The following is a 17,942-nucleotide window of genomic DNA, read 5'->3' on the forward strand; positions in this document are numbered from 1 at the left end:
CTTTTAGCTTACCTAGATAAAAAGTTTAGCTTCTAATGCCTCATTATTTCCCAGAGAGAGGCATTACTGTGAAATATGGGTCACAAGAATGAAGTTAACCTGGCCCGGTATGTGAAACGCTATTGCACCTGCTGAGACCCTTGGGAGGTGTGAGCCCGCAGACACACAGCAGGCGATGGGCAGTGTGGCCAGAGTGCCTCCTAAGACAAACCCCAGAGGCTGCTGCGATTTTCTTTTTTTTTTTTTTGGTAAAATGTCAAAATAATTCTGAAACTGTTGTTTCAGCTGCCACCTTCATGGAACACTGGAAGAGAAAACAGATGCGTCTCAACTACAGGTGGGACCTGACTGGGTTTGAAGAGGAGGAGGTTTGTCCCTTCAGTTCTGACTCTTTGACTTCCACCGTGGTGTTACCAATAGCTCTTTGCCCCAAGCCGATAGACGTTGCCTCACAGGGAACTGCTCTTGGGGCGGTTCCGTCATTTCAAAGAAAGGAAAATCTCTGTACATGAACTATTCGAGATTTTTATAGCAAGGGTATGACTAGTATGTCTTGTTGCCATAGAAACGTAATTGTATAGCCACAAAATCTGCTATTTTTTTGAAGTGTGTAGTCCGGTCACACCTAGCAGCATAGGCATGGAACATACAGCTCAGATCTTACTGCTGGGCTGATGTCAGGGTGCTAACAACTAAGGACCTCATTCATCTCATGCTGCTGTAAATCAGAAATGAATGTATTGAAGTTGATAAAGTTACAGCACTGTAAAAAAGCACTGAAAAATTCCTATTAACTTTAACGATGCAGGATGAAGCCGTGACTTGGAAAATACCAAAGAAAATATTGCCAGACATGTGGGCTTGGGCTATTGGGAGGGACACAGTGTGCAGGTTTTTTTTTCATTTGCTAAAAAAAAAGAATATCACTAGCTAGGTTTATGCTAAGTGTGCTAAATAGTGTGAAAGGGAAAAAGGCGGAATCTGTATAAAAAAAGGACTTAAAAATCAATTAAGTTTTAGAAGGAAAGGAGAGACAATCCCCAGCCAGCTGAGAAGCTGTATCCCACCTTTTTCTTTTTAATTCTGTCGCTTTACTAAAAAGGAGACACCTTCCAGGGCTGTAACGCAGTCTCAGCCCCAGCAGCCTTGCCCAGGGCTGTACCACAGTTCAGAAGCGGCGGTGATGTGCAGGTCCCTTCCTTTTTCCCATTGTATGTGACTAGCCGTGCTGAGAAACCCCTGCTGCAGGTTCTGAGCTAGGACCCATGGCTTGTACAGGCGTCTGCTGCTTTGTTTGCTGGCTGGCTGGGGTTTTTTCGTACTGTTGTTGTTATTAAAATAAGTATGACCACCCTTGTCATATCTCTAGATGTTCTAAATAGATACACAAAAAATATTGCTCACGTGAAACAAAAACCTCACCAGCTCTGGGTTTGGCACTGTGCAGCTTGATGAGCCTGGCACAGTTTATTGTTCGCCTCACCCCCAAAACCCTTCTGCTTGAATTACCTTCTCTTAATATGTTTATCTCCTCCATAATATATTTAGGTGTGCTATGCCAGCAGCCTCTATGCCACGAGCTTTGTTAGATCATACCTATTTTACTGGGAGAGAATATAGGGTTTTATTTCCTGGATACTATATGCTCTTTTATTTTTGGTAACTTGTTGTTAGCATACATGAAAGTAGAAAGGATTAACTGTATCCTTCTGGTGTCTGTCCCCTTCATGTCTGAGTCCAGAGCTCTACACAGCTAAAACAGCAGCTGTTAATACAGTATATTTTATTCTTTGTTTTGTGTAGTCAATGCTAGATAATATAGTCATGGGTTTAGAGGAGAATTTAAGCCCCTCCTGTTTCTGATTTGGGTGAAACTGAACCATATTGAAGGGTCAGGGTTTCCAGTGGTACACTAAACCCCCCCAAGTGTCTCATCTTCTAGTGTTTTAGGGACACCTAGTTCATACAATACTTAGAGTAATGTTAATAAAAGTTGTAGAACATGAGTAGACTAATTTTCTCTGGTAGTGCCTAGCCATCCACTGTACCTATGCTTGTTTCATGTAATATTAAAAATATAAATCCAATATGATCTGCAACAGTTCAGTAATCATTTTTTTTGTTGTTTTTTTTTTCTTGTTTTTCGTGGTTTTTTCTGGTTTCCCGAAGGAGGCAGTCAAGGTTTGGAAAACATTTTTTTTAAAATTGCTCCTACCTTTTTTTATTACATGTCTACTGATGAATGCCATCTTTTGATCTCCACTGTTTCTTTTTCAAGCATCAGATTTTCTTTAGACCTCCCACTGATTGCTTTGCCTTTACACCCTCCCCCTCTCCACTTGCTCAGACTTTTTTCAACTCAGTTCTGTTTCCCATCCGATGCATAATTGTAAATCCTGAGTCTTTTGTGAATGCATAATTGTAGTGAATTCTGAGTCCGTGAATCTTTCTGAATCTTTTGGCTGTCTCTTACTTCTGAGTGTTTCCTACACTTTCTCCTTCAATGCACATGGGTAATCTGTGGATTTTGACTGAGACAGGATTAGGGGAAGACCCCAACTGACAATTTTCTGGGACCCCAAAGCCAAGTATTTTGCATATTTACAGCAGATGACTGTTACCCTCATGAGATGAGGATCACTGAAATTACAGTTAATGTCATGAAAAATCTAATGTTTATAAAAAATGTAGGTAATTAAAATCCAAGAATAATGGCACTTGGTATGAACCATGCTAACAGCAGGTTGTGCTGTATACTCTCATGTACTAAATTTAATCTACATGGTATTGCACGTGGGTGTCTGATAGTGAGTCCAGATCATTCTGCAGTTGCTGCTGTAGAACTGTGAATGATACGGGATTTAATGTTCTTTTTTAATTACAGTCAACTGTCAGTTGACGTGAATGACATACCAAGTGAATTAGAATCCAGTTAGAAAACTCAGAAATGATCGGGAAACTGACCTGCAAACAGTTCATGTGTAGCTGATACAGAAAAGAAATAATTTTGCTTTATATTAAATATGACTTATTTCACAGGATCATCCAAGAGCAGAATATGAAGCTAAAGTTTTAGAAAAATCACTGAGAAAAGAACACAAACATAAAGAGGTATGGTAAAAACATTCGTTTTTTCGATTTATAAAAGACTTTGAAAAAGAAGGTCATTATAGCAGGCACTGAGCCAAGAATAAGAAACAGGTAAAAAATAGAGTCATTGCACATTGTGTTAAGATTCCAGATGTCTTCAGTCCTAGCATACATGGGATACTCGGTGTATGCCAGTGCACAAGACCTGATTAAGTCTAGAAATGTCTTTAATAATTAGATATGGGAGTGTGGTTTAGGGAAGTTAATTGAGCCCAGTTGAAAGGGTGCCTCTCTTAGGCTAACGAATCAAGTCTGAGAAAACTGCAGCAAAGCATCTTATTCTGTGCTGGTATCAGTACCTAAAGCCTCTCAGGAGAGGTTCTCTGTCTTGCTAGACTTTGTAAATAAAAATACTACTAGAGCATTAATGAAGAGTACTAACACCAATTTCCTTGCTGAATTCCAGCTCTGATAATAACTTTCTGCCTTTTAAAAACATAACTTTAAAAAACATTTTATTCCACTGAATCAGGTAGCGCTCGCTTTTACTTTTAACTTGCTCTTTACATCACCATGAAAAAGGTGCTACCAGCCATCCCAGGGACGCGTGCATCCTGCCAGCGGACGGTGCAATCCCTCTGAGCCGCTCCCCTGCCCTTTCGCTGAAGCAGTTGCTTCCTTATTCCCGTCCGTCAGCAGCAGACTGATAGGAAAAAGCTCCTTTTCTCCCTCACATCCTGGTTCCCACCCTACCAGCAGTTATTCCCCCTTAACTGCAAGAATTCAGCCATTTGTATGAATGCATTTTTAAGCAGAGAAATAAAAGCTCCTGCATAAGCAAAACCTGTCAGCAGAAATTCCTCTTTTGTATCTGCTGCCAGCAGCACAGTAGAGTGGAACCATACCCTAAATTGGGATTTTATGAAAAACCTATAGAAATACAACTGCAATAACCATGTTAACATGACATATGCTTGAAGAGACAGCATATATAGATTGGACTGGTGTTAAACTATCTGTGTCAGATTTTGTCACGTGCTTATACTTGAGTACTGTTGGGCCCCTTTTAAAAGATGCTCCAAAGCTGATGGTGGTATGTTTGTGTTAATCTATAGGGTGCTGTGTGTAAGCGGTTCAGTGTCACATGCAATACCTTACAGCACTGCTTTAAAAAGCCCTGCAGAAGAAGAAGAATTTGGGTTAGTGGATAAACAATGTTTGAATCGGACTTTGTTGTATTCTGCTAAAACCCTGCAACTCACTGTACTTCTGGCTATATTAAGAATTCAGATCTTAAATGTGGAAGACTGTAGGGTAATCAATTAATGAATGGTGGCCTCCAAATACTGGAGTACAAAAGCTGAGCAATTAAAAGAGGATAATTTATTTTTTTTTTAACCAGACTATTTATAACCTTTTGGGCTGTGTTCAATCTGGATGTTACTAATTTGGGAAACATGAGAAAAGGAGTTTTTTCTGAAAGAGTTGGTAGTTATTTTTCATTAGGATCTACAGTGTTAAAGTTCAAATTCAACAGTTGTAAGATGATTTGGGAATCTTCTTAAAAAAGAAATATCTAAAGCTAAACCAGAAGTTGCTCATACTTTTTTCAAGAAATATTTTAAAAGGAAAAAAAAAATTATATACTTTATATACCATAAAGGAAAAAGAAGGGCACAATCCTAAATTAGAAAGGGAATATCCTTTGCGGGATTGCTTGATCTACCCTAGGATTTGGGGCAAGAGTTTGTCTTTTGCTGTTGTTATGTTTTATTAACATAAAGCTGAAACACAAAGCCTTAAGCAAACTAATAGAGCATTCACTTGTGGCTAAACCGCTATGTATGCTGAGTCAGTAGAGAGTATATAGATTAATTTAGAGTGCTTTGTAATGCTATATTGCCCGATCCTTTTTTTGTTTCCTTTGACTGCCATCAGAAGCACCGATATTTTCCAGAAGAGACAGCAAACAAATGGAGACAAAGAGTTAAGACAGTCATGGCTGGGGTGAAATTGGTTCTTTTTATTCAAACTTATGAAGAAACTCAAATTATGAGTAATTATGGAAGACACAAATCAATTTGTTTTTGGCTGTTGAACCTTTGTTTAATATTCACATTCAGTTCTGGGTTTCTTCCCCTTCCTCCCCTTGTTTCTTCAGCACTCTTTGGGACACTGTTTCTATGCGTTGGGAATGGCACTGCATGGCTAATCTTAGGTTTACCATCCTGGACTGACGTTATGTTGTGCAGTGGAGCATGGGCTGTGTGTTGAAAGAGTTGCTTGCACTTCCCTGAGACAACGTGCATGTAATAAAAATAGAATTTGAGTAATATTTTTATGTTCCTTCTGCATCATCTTCCATAATGTTCCTTCTGATGTTTATTTTCTGGTATGTAGAAACAATTCCTGGCATCACAGCTTATGAAGGACTCTAGATGTGCAATATTGTTCTAAATGAAATTTTCCTGGCCAAATCAAGGCAGTGGCTGGTTGACTGGATTTAGGGTATCCTACAAAGAATTATTATACATGCACATCTTAACTCGTATTGGCGTGGTCCATTGAATTCCACGTGGGTAGTCAGGTATTTAAAAATCATTCTGGATTTTATATTAAAAATCACACTGGAAGGAATTTCCAGCCTTACCACACACCAAAGCAAGATATTCCCTGTCAACTGTGCATTCATCTTGGAGTTACTCAGTAACATACTTAATCTATATTTCAGTGGAACCACTTGTACAACTGGAAAGCTACAAATATTAGCTGGGGAGGGAGAGAGGAAGAAGAATTTTTCTAGGGAAAGCAAAAGAAAATATTTAAGAGTAAGAGGGATCTTACTTCATGGTTTGTGACAGCCTATTTGCATGTTTCCTTCAAAAAGTATACAGAAAAATCTGGTTTATTTATACTCGCAGTGCAGGCGCTTGACCAATTTGAACCTAGATACGCAGTAAACAATTTGCCTGTGTGGAATAGTAACTGTAAACACTGTGTCTGCATCTTCTAACCGGTTGTGTATTTGCTAGCCTTTTTTTCCCCCTCTCTGTTTTTGTCCCGTGCAAAATCACACACTCTGTCTTCATTAAATGTACCCTTTTTTCCCCTCTAAATTTTAGACAGATAAAGAAAAGCTGACATGGAAGGATCGTTTTCCAGCCTATCTAACCAATTTTGTTGGCATTATCTTCATGGTAAGCATCACCCAGCAAAACCTAAAAGTTGTGTTACAGAGTCATTGTATAGAACAGAAGTGATGGAACTGTTGGTGAAACTGTGACAGACTTTATCAGACTGATGTGGTTCACCGTGGCTTTTCCCTAGTGAAAAAATTCAAGCATTTAACTGTTTTATAATCCAAAATCTTTTCAAGAGCTTGAATTTCTACTTTGCTGTCTCTTTCAAGCAAAGAAATAAGAATACCTAAATAGGCTAGGGGAAAAATGAGGACACAGAAATGGAAATTACCACCACCATTGATGGGATGAAGCTTAAAAAGTACAGAGCGACCTCTCAGAAGGTAGTCAGGAAGTCAAGAATGGTCTCATTTTTATACCAAACTTTTTTGAAAGAAATGATGTGGCCAATTGCAGTCCTGATTGCAAGGATTTTTAACAAGTCAGTCAAATATGGGGTTATACCACGTAACAGGAGAATTGCAAACAGAGCACTTAATTCAAGAAAAAGGTAACGTAATGATGAGAACAGCCTTTTTCCATTTGCTGATAAAGTATCAGCATTTAAAACAATTTTTGAAGGAAATAATAATAATTCAAAACATGGAACAGATTGGCAGATGGATAAAAAAGCCAAAGTCCTAAGGGTAGAATATACCAGACTAACTGAGTTCATCTGTTTTTTTGGAGGGATAGAGATTCTGGTTTGGGCTGGGTTTTGGGTTTATTTTTTATTTCTGTTTTCAGGGAATGCAAATGCAGTAAATCTAATATTCTCAGCTGAATAATCAGTGTCTTATATGATTTACATTTTAAAATTGTTCCTCTATTTAAGCAGTGAAAAATTGAGTAAGATTTTGTGCACCTTTATATTGCCCAAAGGTGCGTTGATTTAATGAGATTTAATTTCAGTTTGGGATTATGACAGTGCAGCGGGTGTCAGTAGGGTGTTTCAAGGCTTGTGGGCAGACTTAAGCTGAAATACTCCTCTCTGCTGCAACCCTGGCTTGCTTTTATAATAAAGCAAATACCATGTATATATGCTGTTGCTCTTAGGGCTGAAAGGATGCCCACCGATGCTTTTAATATGAGCAGGTAGTTTACATTTAGGTGCCTTTGAAAAAAATCCTTTTGCATGTGACTGTGGTATCAATTTTTTCATCTGATGGTCAAATTACTAGCAAAAGAGGATCTTTTCCCACAGTTCATCAAAGTGATTGGGATCCTTAATGCAGAGTTCGGTGGACTTGGGATGTGGCCCAGAGATCCCATTTTTAAGGTCATTGCTAAGTCCCAAGAAAAGTATTTGTAGTTAAATCTTTCATAAGAGGCTGTGCTGTTCTTACTTGCAGGTTGGGCTGACATTCGCCATAGTGTTTGGAGTCATAATATACCGGATCTCGACTGCAGCTGCACTGGCAATCAGTTCAACTCCCTCGGGCCGGTCAAGCGTTAGGGTCACCGTCACTGCCACCGCAGTCATCATCAATTTGGTTGTTATCATCATCCTGGATGAAGTATACGGCTGCATTGCAAGGTGGCTAACTCAGATCGGTAGGTTTAAATCTTCAACTGATATTTGCTTGAGCCATTTTAAATGAGAGGACACAAATGACTAGCTGTCATGATTAACTTCAAAATGATGAGCAAACCTAGGAAATTCAAATGTGTGGCTAAAATTCCAACCAGCTATTTATAAACATCAAAGTGCACATGGATTTGGCTTTTTGGAAAGGCAAAAAGTTTTTCTTTCAGCAGTTGCAGTGCTAATCACTAATCCAGTTATGGGTGGTGGGGATACAGCAGAAATTCCTATACCTAATCTTAGGCTTCACTCTTCTGTATCATGCAAAATCCGTTTTCATTTTCTGTCGTTTTTTAATTGGCATAAGATATGTCAAGGAATGCAAAATTATGGAGTGCAAAAAAAACACTGTAGAAAAAATAAATCTTTTAAAAATAATTTCCAAAAAGCAGCAGTGACAAAAGGTCCAGAAGTCTTTTCAGATAAGTTCTTGTCCATCTTCAAATGATTGTCATGGAGGTCAGCCAGATGTGTGATAAAATTGGAATTACTGTTGTAACACATCTGAATGGTGTTGATGCTCAGCAGATTGACCACTGACCTCAGTGAGGCCATATTGCTTTAATAATATATATTGCTATAAATATACACCTCTTTGTTTAAAAGATGGCTGATGTTTTCCAAAGTCCACATTTATAAGATCTTGAAATGTTGCAGGTAGGATAATTCCTTAACATTTCTTATCCATATCACATTGGTTCCAGAGGTGCCAAAAACTGACAAAAATTTTGAAGAGCGGCTGATTTTTAAGGCTTTCCTGCTGAAATTTGTCAATGCCTACACACCCATTTTCTACGTCGCTTTCTTCAAAGGCCGGTGAGTAACGCAAACGGCTGCTCGGGGTTTCAGCATGTTGCTTATGGGGCAGCTGTAGCTGAGCCAAGACTGTAGTTGGGTGATAAAGTAAATCTGCTTTAAAAACTCAGTATTGACCCCAAAAATCTGCAGCCTCATGGGATAAAGCAGGGAGCTGGTACTTTGCTGTTTCAAGTTTGTTAAAACCATTTCGTAAAGATAGCTTTGTATGTTTAGATACAATGCCCCATCAGGCTAATTACCATTGTCTATTTACCACTCCTAACTCTATATCATAGCAAGTTTCATCTCTCTTTTTGCAACCAGCATGAAAGCACGAGGCTAAAATAAATACTCCGCGTGGCATGTTCCAGATAATGCAAGAGAAATGAGGATTACCACAGAGGGTTTCTGCCAAGGTGTGCCTATAATATTGTAGGACACAAGACTTGCAGTTTTACTGAGTTGTTTACTGAGGAAACAGGGCTTACTCAGTAAAACAAAATCAAAGATAATTATTCTCGCTCACTTTTTCAGGACTAAAGGTTAGGTGGTCTCACTCAAAGGCGTAGAGTTTGACATAAATTTAGGAATCAAATATGCAAGTATAAAATACATATTAAGTTTATAATCCTAACTATTGTGCCCTAGATTTGTTGGACGTCCAGGAGACTACGTCTACATTTTCCATTCTTTCCGAATGGAAGAGGTAATTGCGTTTCCAGCCTGTCTGTGATCACGCTGGGTGGGAGCAGCTGCCCCTGCCACAGGGATGCAGCAGGTTTCTGACTGGCATTTCCCCTGTCCACCCTAGTGTGCTCCAGGCGGTTGCCTGATGGAGTTGTGCATCCAGCTCAGTATCATCATGTTGGGCAAGCAGCTGATTCAGAACAATTTGTTTGAGATTGGCATCCCGTAAGTAGCAACTTTTGTCTGTTTGTTTGTTTGTTTTAAACATGTGGGCAGTACGCTGTATATCCGCTGCCCCGTGACATGAACGTGGTTCACGAGCTACCCGCAAGATTTTTGCAGTAAGCCTGTGTCTGCTGTGTTGCAAATTGCAGCTGCATCCAGCAATGCAGATGTCTGTGAAAAGTGTTGGGCCACATATGGCTTTCCTACAGGTTAGCAAGACTTGTAATACTTGCTGAACATGTGGCTCGCTCACACCGTGTTACAGCACCTATGTATGATCATCCCTGATACTTCAGTGCACGGTGGCTCTTGCACAGTTTTTATGAGGATAGTATGGAGCTTATTGTGTCTGATAATGTAAAAGAACTGAAAAACGGGCACTGTGACCAAAATGGCACGCTAACTGAATCATTTCCATTTCCCCCAGAAAAATGAAGAAATTTATACGATACATGAAATTAAAGCGTCGGCGTTCTTTAGACCATGAAGAGCACATGAAAAAAAAGCAGCGTTATGAAGTGGACTATAACCTGGAGCCTTTCGCTGGACTTACCCCTGAATATATGGAAATGAGTGAGTGAGGTGGAAAGAAGGCATTTTAAACCGTAATTGTTCTAATTGGGAGAGCTGAGGGTTTTGAACTGTCGATTCAGTGGACAGTGGATATGAGACATAACTTAATTATTAAAATGTACAGTCTTGGACTGCAGCATGTTTCAGCCAGCCACTGGCTGCTTCAGGGCGGGCTGAATTGTGTTCTCTGCTGTTCCTGACACCTTCCTTCAGCACTGTTTTAGATATTTTCTTTCAAGCCATGTGACATGCCACTGTCAAGTTTCAAATGCAAATGATTAAATGGCATGAACTTGAGAATGTGAGGCGTGTTTTATCATCAGTTGTACCCTACACTGGAAATTAGTTACTTAATTCAGGTTTGATCATTTCCACTATGTATTCTGACACCAGATTGTTTCTTTTTTTCTAAAATCTGGACTAAATCTGAGAGAGATAGGTGCCTGTAGACTAGGTTGTACTTGACAGCTCATATATAATGGGTTTTTTAAGTAATGTATTATTTAAGCACTGGATATTAGCTCTGCATTGCTGCAGCTGTGCAACTACATTTCTTTTCCTATTTTCAATCTTGGAAAGGCTGCGAACTCTTCAACATCATGCTGTTTGCTGCAGTATCAGGCATTCCTGAAGGTTCTGTCTTAAAAGAGCAACTTTATTTACTATTTTAAGGAATTACTAGGCAAAAATAGTCGTAAAGGACAATGAAGCATACTAATACCAAAAATTGGCGTGCTCAGTAAATGCAGAGGCACATTAGAATATCTGATGACCTCGATGTTCAGAGTAGTTGAAACAGATTGAAATTTAACAGTACGGACTACGAGGTCATGCTGTCCATTCCTAAAAATAAGAAAAAGTGCAGTTACTGACCTCAGCAATTGGAAGGAACAGAGAAAAAGAAAGATGGGACACTAACAGTACCAGGAGGAGCATGACATCAAAGTGATGTCCTCACCAAACAAAAGCAAGTAAGATCCCAGGTTGTAGGAAGCAAATTATTCCCAGGAAAGGCAGAGAATCAGTAGCGCGCGTTTTCAAAGCCCAGAAGTTTCTATACTTCAGAAGAGAAAGCTTCCAGTGGGACTGGTGAGGTCTAAAAACCTGCTGGGTGGAGTGTGACACGTTTATGTGGAGCTAACATGGTCACTGCCATACTCCTTCAGATCGCTCCTGTGCCAGCCTCTCCCACGGCAAAATTGGTTTAGGAGCTTCGGCATCCTTCTGGTTACTTTGCCTTGCCTTTTGCAAGAGGGGCAACGGGCCCTTCAGTGCCCGAATGGAGCAGTAGCCAGGCAAACTGTGCCTGACACAGAAGATGTCATTTAGTCTCCTAGCATGTGTCGTCTTGGTAGAATTTGGGGGTTGGCACCGACATGATGATGCATGCATTTGATAAATACTGACCACAGCCATTGAAATGGTTTATTTTTCCTTTTCAGTTATTCAGTTTGGGTTTGTAACTTTGTTCGTTGCATCCTTCCCGCTGGCGCCTTTGTTTGCTTTGTTGAACAACATCATTGAAATCCGTCTAGATGCGAAAAAATTTGTTACTGAGCTGAGGAGACCGGTAGCAGTCAGAGCAAAGGATATAGGTAAGTGCACATTGCTATTGTTATCCCTGTTTGTTTATTCCTGGATTGATGGCAGGATATTATTATGCTGAGTTAGTTTCATTAACAGGAAGATATTTATAGGAAAATTCAAAACTTTAGACTGTGGCTTAACTGTGAACTGTCATAACTTATTGAGGCTTTACTTTTAAAATGGAAAGACCAGAGCTTTAAATTCAGATTAATATTTTATTAAGCAAACAGTATCACTTTTCAAATCAAAATGATCAATACAACAGCGAAATATCTCGCATGGTTTGCACATCAACAGTTCTTTCTGGCAATGCAGTTTTCTTGCAGAAGCAAAAATTTCTGCATTTAATAACTCTGGGCTGGCCTGGAAAAATACACTTGGGAGCAAGAAGAGACTCAAAAGTCTGTGGGTCAATGTATCCCTTCATCCCTATTCAGCATGAATGTTGGAAGGGTGAGGCTTGAAAGCTGCAGTGAATCTAGCCGGAACTGGGCTCTGCAGTGAGACAGTGACAACTGACCAGTCCTCCCTTTACTGCGGGGGCTAACAGCTGTGGGTGTATATAATGAGGAAGCTATTGCCCCCAAATGGGGGTTACTTACAACTAAAAAGGTCATTAAAATAATTGTTTGTATTACAGAGCCAGTCAGCAAGAGCAGTACGATCCGTACGAAACTCGGTGTTTGTTCTGGTGTTGTGCAAGCAGGGTTTTCCCTTGGGCTCATCCTTGTGCACCAGGATCATCCTGGGTTGGAAGCACGCATCATGTTTTGCCATGCTATTGCCTTTACCATGACATTGCTTTTGGGGTGGTTTGTGGCTGGCTTATTTGGTGCTGCAGGCTAAGGTTGTTGGTGGAGATCATGGAGGGGTGTTGGTTTTTTGTCAGTGGTGGGTTTTTGAGGGGGTTTTTTTGGTTTTGAGAAGGTGTTGATTGCAATTTATTGCAATCAGTCCCGCTCTTGTGGGTGAAAGAACCCCACTTCTTTCAGAGACATCCCGAATTCAGAGACTGTGAGATGGCCACGGACAAACCAGACAAGTTTTTAGGGCCAGCGTCAGCAGAATCAGGAAAGGATGAAGGTTCCATGTGCTAAAGGCAGTGGGTAACTACTGGCAGCCAACAGAGGTCTACCTCTGCTTCCACTGATACTTCAATATCTTTTCCTGAAGTTCACTTCTGTACTCTGTCCAGGCTGGCTTCTGTATGCTGTGCCAGGTGACTAAAGCTACATGAAGTATGAGTTAACAAGCAGAGGATGTGGCCAGGCCAGGAGAGTCTTCCAGGGATGTCACCCTGTGTAAAGCCTCTTACAGCTTCCTTCCCCTTCAGACGCAGGAGAGTGGCTCATCAGGGCTGTGACCACGCAGATCTGGTAGCAGCCCTGGGTTTCTCCATCAAGACTGAATCTTACAGTTCAAGTACTTCAGCTAAGGAGAAATTTTCAAGCTGTCACCAGTGCCCAAAAGGCTGTTAGAGACACCAGGCACAAGGGTGCACAACCACGTCTGCTAAATCAGCACTCTGTGTAGACCTCAGAGAAGCCTGTCCGTGAGGAATGGGACCTGGAGATGGGGAAAGGGCAGACCTGTGGGACTTCATGCATCATCCTCAGACTAAATCCAGAGGGGCTGAACCTCAGTCAGTATGGGGCTGGTTGGTATTGCATTTCATACGCACTGAGCCCATGCTGAGGAAACCTGTATCTGTATGGTTTCTAGATGCAAATGTAAAAACCTCATCAAGTGGCTCCACTGGAGCTTTGCTTTCTTGAAACTGAGGTAGGATCAAGAGTGATAAGAAATTGTAGAAACAGATTCAGGTAGATCCTTAAAGCTGGTAGACCCATATGTTCTGCACGAGGTGTGTGGAGGTTCCAGCTCCCCATCTGTAGCTTTCTTAGTCTCCTCAAGCATTTGAGAAGTCTGAATGAAATTTCGTTATGTTTTTCTTTTCTACCAATGCCAACAGTCCTCTGTCTCACACGAGCCTTAAAACTTTTAAAAAATAGGTGCCCAAACATAGCTTTGGAAGACAGAGTTGGGCTCCCTTTGCTTCCAGGTCATTATATCAATCTCTTATAATTAGTTCTTTTTTTTTAAAATTTAAAATACAACTGTCATTTGGCACAGTCATAAGTGCTTCTAACACTGTAACTAAAAATGTCATTTATCTGATTTTGAGTGGACCGGCATTTACATGTTTGTCTCCTTCCTTAGGAATCTGGTATAATATCCTCAGAGGTATTGGAAAGCTTGCTGTCATCATAAATGTAAGTAATTTGGCATGAATACAGTTTTAATTAAGTAGGCTGGCTTTTCCATTCTGCTCCATTAGTTTTATTTCAGCATAAATTCCTTAAAATCAAGGGGAAGTATATGATTTAGAAAATTTTCAAAATATCAGTGCATCAGATGTTGTGTTTATTTTAGAGTTGTGGTAGTAGTAGCAATAACATAAAATAGTAGTCATTGCAGCTTTTTTCCAGAATGTTTTCATAGAACAATTTTGCCCTTCAAATAAATAAGGCCACAGTTCTTACTTTTGCTTTTTTTTAAATACTATCACTAAGGTGACATATTTTTTAATTTCGATGCTGAAACCTATTTAGGGTCTGGTAGTCAACTGAGTGTGAATTACTTCAGCTCCTCAGAGAGCAGTGTCCTTCCATTGAAAAATCTGGCCTTGGACTGCATTGCTGTCACTCAGGTAGCTCTGAAAATCCATGAAAATATTTCGTTTACTGAACATCTCAGCCCTTTAGAAAACTTCAGCATGCCTTAATATATTCATGTATGTACTTATCTAATACTCTATATGAATAGACATCCACAACGATCATCTTCATTGCACCCTCCCTAGGGAAAGATGAAAAAGAAAAAGCTGAATAACAACCTGACAACATGTTTGCAATGCAGCAGAACAGGGAGGGTTTACAGCCACGTGCCCACCAGCCCTCTCAGTTTTTTCACCATTATCCAGACTGGAAATCCCTTAATTTTGCCCACAGGTGTCTGTTGTGCTATGGCCAATCCATTCTTTTGGTTATTTGGTATGCTGCCTTAAACAGTCTTTACCATTTCTGCTCTTTTCCTTTGGAAATAATTTCTCTATTTTTTTTCTCTTCCGTGTAGTCTCTCTTCGTCATTATCCAGTGTTACTTTTCCTTCTTTGATCTATGTACTACCTCTCTTTACCATAATATAAGTAAAACATTTTGTACAGTGTTTGTTCCACATGTACTTGAGATTTATGCCAGTGAGAATGTTTCATAATAATGATAAATGAGAAAGGCTGGCTATGAAGAACTCAGCCGAACTGGCTGTCTTGCATTTTCTGTGTGATGTTTTTAGAAGACCTTTTAAAATAACCAAATAAAATGCAATTTTAATGACCATAAAAATAAAACTGGGCTCAGTCTGCTCATCCTTTTATCTTGATGGAGTTAAAAAACACATACAATTAATGGCCTTTTGCAACACAATGAGAATTTATAGAGTCAATTCACTGTCAGTTGTTTGCAGAACAGAAAAGTACTTGGAAATCGATCAGTTGGACCCTATACAATGCATCTGGGGCGTGGGGAAGCAGTGCTGGGTTTTGCTTTCCTCTGGTGCTGGGGGGTATGGCCTCTTCATGCCCTGGGGAGTTCAAGTTGTAATCCATGTGGAAATCTCTGTCGTCATGGAACTATCCCATCTAATATTCTGCAACTTGGGAGAGCCAGCAGTAAATACAACCTTGTTGCAGGAGTGAATACTCCATTTTTACGGCCCCGTGGACTGCAGTTGCCCCAGCCTTGTTTTCTGAAGCAGCCCCCGTGTTGCGCGAGTTGTCTGGGCCAGACATGCTTGAGGATATTATTAACTTAACCACTGCCTGAATATTGCGCTCACTCTTTACTCTTATGGCTTAGGCATTTGTGATCTCATTCACATCCGACTTCATTCCACGCCTCGTGTACCTGTATATGTACAGTGAGAATGGCACCATGCATGGCTTCGTGAACCATACACTATCTTCTTTTAATGTCAGCGATTTTCAAGCAGGAACAGCTCCAAACGACCCCATGGATCTTGGCTACGAGGTTCAGATATGCAGGTACTCTCCTGAATGATAACTGATTTTAAGTATTTTCACAGCTGACTAAGAACAAGACAAACTTTTACATTCCTGGGGCAGGTGCCTTGTATTTTCAGTACCTTTTTAGCACCTTGGTGGCCTCTTACGTCAGATGGATCCTTTGCCTGGAACATCTTGGCTTACATATTAAGCAGCCACAAACCCTGACGTACTGCTTAGTCTGGGAAATAGAGATTAGCATTGTTAAATTCAGTGTTTATCCATGCAGAGATTTTTATTGCTATGTAATCCCTTTTTCAGGAAAGGAGGTAAATAATGATAAACAGCACAATGATGCTTTAAGGGAACAAAATGATGTTACTCTGATGTCATGTTGTGTCATGTGCTATTGATGTTATAGCCATGATGTCAGAGTATGTATCTTTTTTTTTGTCCAGTTTCTGTAGCAATTCCTGATGAGAGTAATAGCATCTTTATCTGCACTGGAACTTAAGACCAACTTAAAGTGTCATTGCACAGAAGTCTGCATGCCTGTAACAATTTCTACATAGTGTTTTCATTTTTAAAGGAAAATTATTGTTGCATATTTGAGCTTATGAAGCAATCTAGGTCCGTGCTGAAATGCATGCTTTCCCTAGGCTTACTCAGATATGCATCATATTTAAAAACAAATGTTTTAATGCTTAGAACTGGGGACCAAAGCCAAATGCAACAGTGAAAGCACTTAGACCAGCAAGCCTGAAAGGGGAACAATGGGGGTAAGAAGAGGAGGAGGACAACAAGGAGGGAAGAGACATTCCATGGGAGAAAAAAAAAAAAAGATGACTTTAGTATACATATACTAAAAATTTACACATACTGGCCAGGAGAAGCCTCCACCTTTATAATCATATTATTTTTTAATTTATATTCTTTTTAAATGTCAATAGTGCAAGTTGAACTGCTGAAATGACCGCTAAACAGAAAAATCACTCTGAGATGAAAGAAAAAAACCACCAAAATATGTATTGGCTTTGCTTGCTCTTACTTTCTCCTGGTTTCCTTCTGGTGGTCTCCAGGTACAGGATAAATGAGGTTGGCAAACATGTTTTTAGCACAGAATTTACAAGACAGAAGTATTAATGTCATGGTCCAATTAAAAAATGCCAGGTTTATCTCCTTTCTAGTCCCAGCCTTTTTCTTCTTCTCATCCCATCATTTCTTCCATATTCCAGGGATTTTAAAATAATTTGAAAATATGGAGCCCTAATTCTTTCAAAATATTTACAGGATGCTATGGTTTTAAATTGAATCTATTTTTCTTGCTCCCATTTCTAACAAGTTATTGTTGATTAGCACATAGATTTTCTGTAAGCCATAGGTAAGGCAAAATTCTCACCTCTCTATATGGCAAAATTTAGCTGCGATCTTTTGCTAATGGTGAACAAGAACACCATCAGCATAACACTCGATGGATCTGAGATCAGTATTTTTGTCTTTAAAATCAGTCTTAAAAATATATTTTGGGGGATCTTTTTGCCAGTCCGAAAAGAAAATAAATTACCTGGGCTGTGTAGTTTACTCTGTATGCAGAATTGATATTATTTGTTTTAATCATAGGGTATTAAGATTGAAGACCTTTAATGTTGAGTAAAACCTGTTCAGGTGTGTCTTGTTTCTGAGCAGTTAATACAGTGTCGTGCTGTAATAGTGAACTTGCTTTTAGACAGTTCGATTTACTCTTCAACTATTAATTCCTCATGGTGCTAAAATTTCTGAATGACATCACTGATTTACTGAGTCTTGTTTTGCAGATACAAAGACTATCGAGAACCCCCCTGGTCTGAAAACAAGTATGACATTTCAAAGGATTTCTGGGCTGTCCTAGCAGCAAGATTAGCATTTGTGATAGTTTTCCAGGTAGGTTATACTGCAGGCACTTTTTATGTGAGAAAGAAAAAGTGTTATCTTTATTTCTTCAGCTACATAAGGCAGGGCAGCTTTGGAAATAAGTTATTAGGCCAAAGAAGGGATCTTGTCTCTCAGCTGTCTCATGGGAAAGCAAAGAAATTTTCCCATCCTCATTCACCCTCTTCTTCCCACTCACCAGGCCCAGGTATATCCTCAGTGGAAAAATTTATCCCTAGGGATTCCC

General features: G+C 39.8%; 1 protein-coding gene across 3 annotated transcripts in view; it reads left to right on the top strand.

Moving 5' to 3' along the window:
- ANO1 (anoctamin 1) overlaps positions 1-17,942 on the top strand; it is an 82,368-nt gene that overhangs the window by 60,932 nt on the left and 3,494 nt on the right. For 2 of the 3 annotated variants that reach the window (XM_037402490.1, XM_037402491.1), the window contains 13 exons: positions 286-368; positions 2,170-2,181; positions 3,040-3,111; positions 6,213-6,287; positions 7,622-7,823; positions 8,559-8,670; positions 9,301-9,358; positions 9,464-9,564; positions 9,992-10,137; positions 11,580-11,732; positions 13,945-13,997; positions 15,642-15,826; positions 17,602-17,707. In XM_037402490.1, coding sequence (XP_037258387.1) covers positions 286-368; positions 2,170-2,181; positions 3,040-3,111; positions 6,213-6,287; positions 7,622-7,823; positions 8,559-8,670; positions 9,301-9,358; positions 9,464-9,564; positions 9,992-10,137; positions 11,580-11,732; positions 13,945-13,997; positions 15,642-15,826; positions 17,602-17,707 — 1,358 coding nt within the window. Of the gene's footprint in view, positions 1-285; positions 369-2,169; positions 2,182-3,039; positions 3,112-5,028; positions 5,107-6,212; positions 6,288-7,621; positions 7,824-8,558; positions 8,671-9,300; positions 9,359-9,463; positions 9,565-9,991; positions 10,138-11,579; positions 11,733-13,944; positions 13,998-15,641; positions 15,827-17,601; positions 17,708-17,942 lie in introns of all 3 variants that reach the window. The other variant, XM_037402492.1, reaches the window with a different exon arrangement.

The sequence above is a fragment of the Falco rusticolus genome, chromosome 10 (assembly GCF_015220075.1).
Source record: "Falco rusticolus isolate bFalRus1 chromosome 10, bFalRus1.pri, whole genome shotgun sequence".
NCBI classification, from domain to species: Eukaryota; Metazoa; Chordata; class Aves; order Falconiformes; family Falconidae; genus Falco; species Falco rusticolus.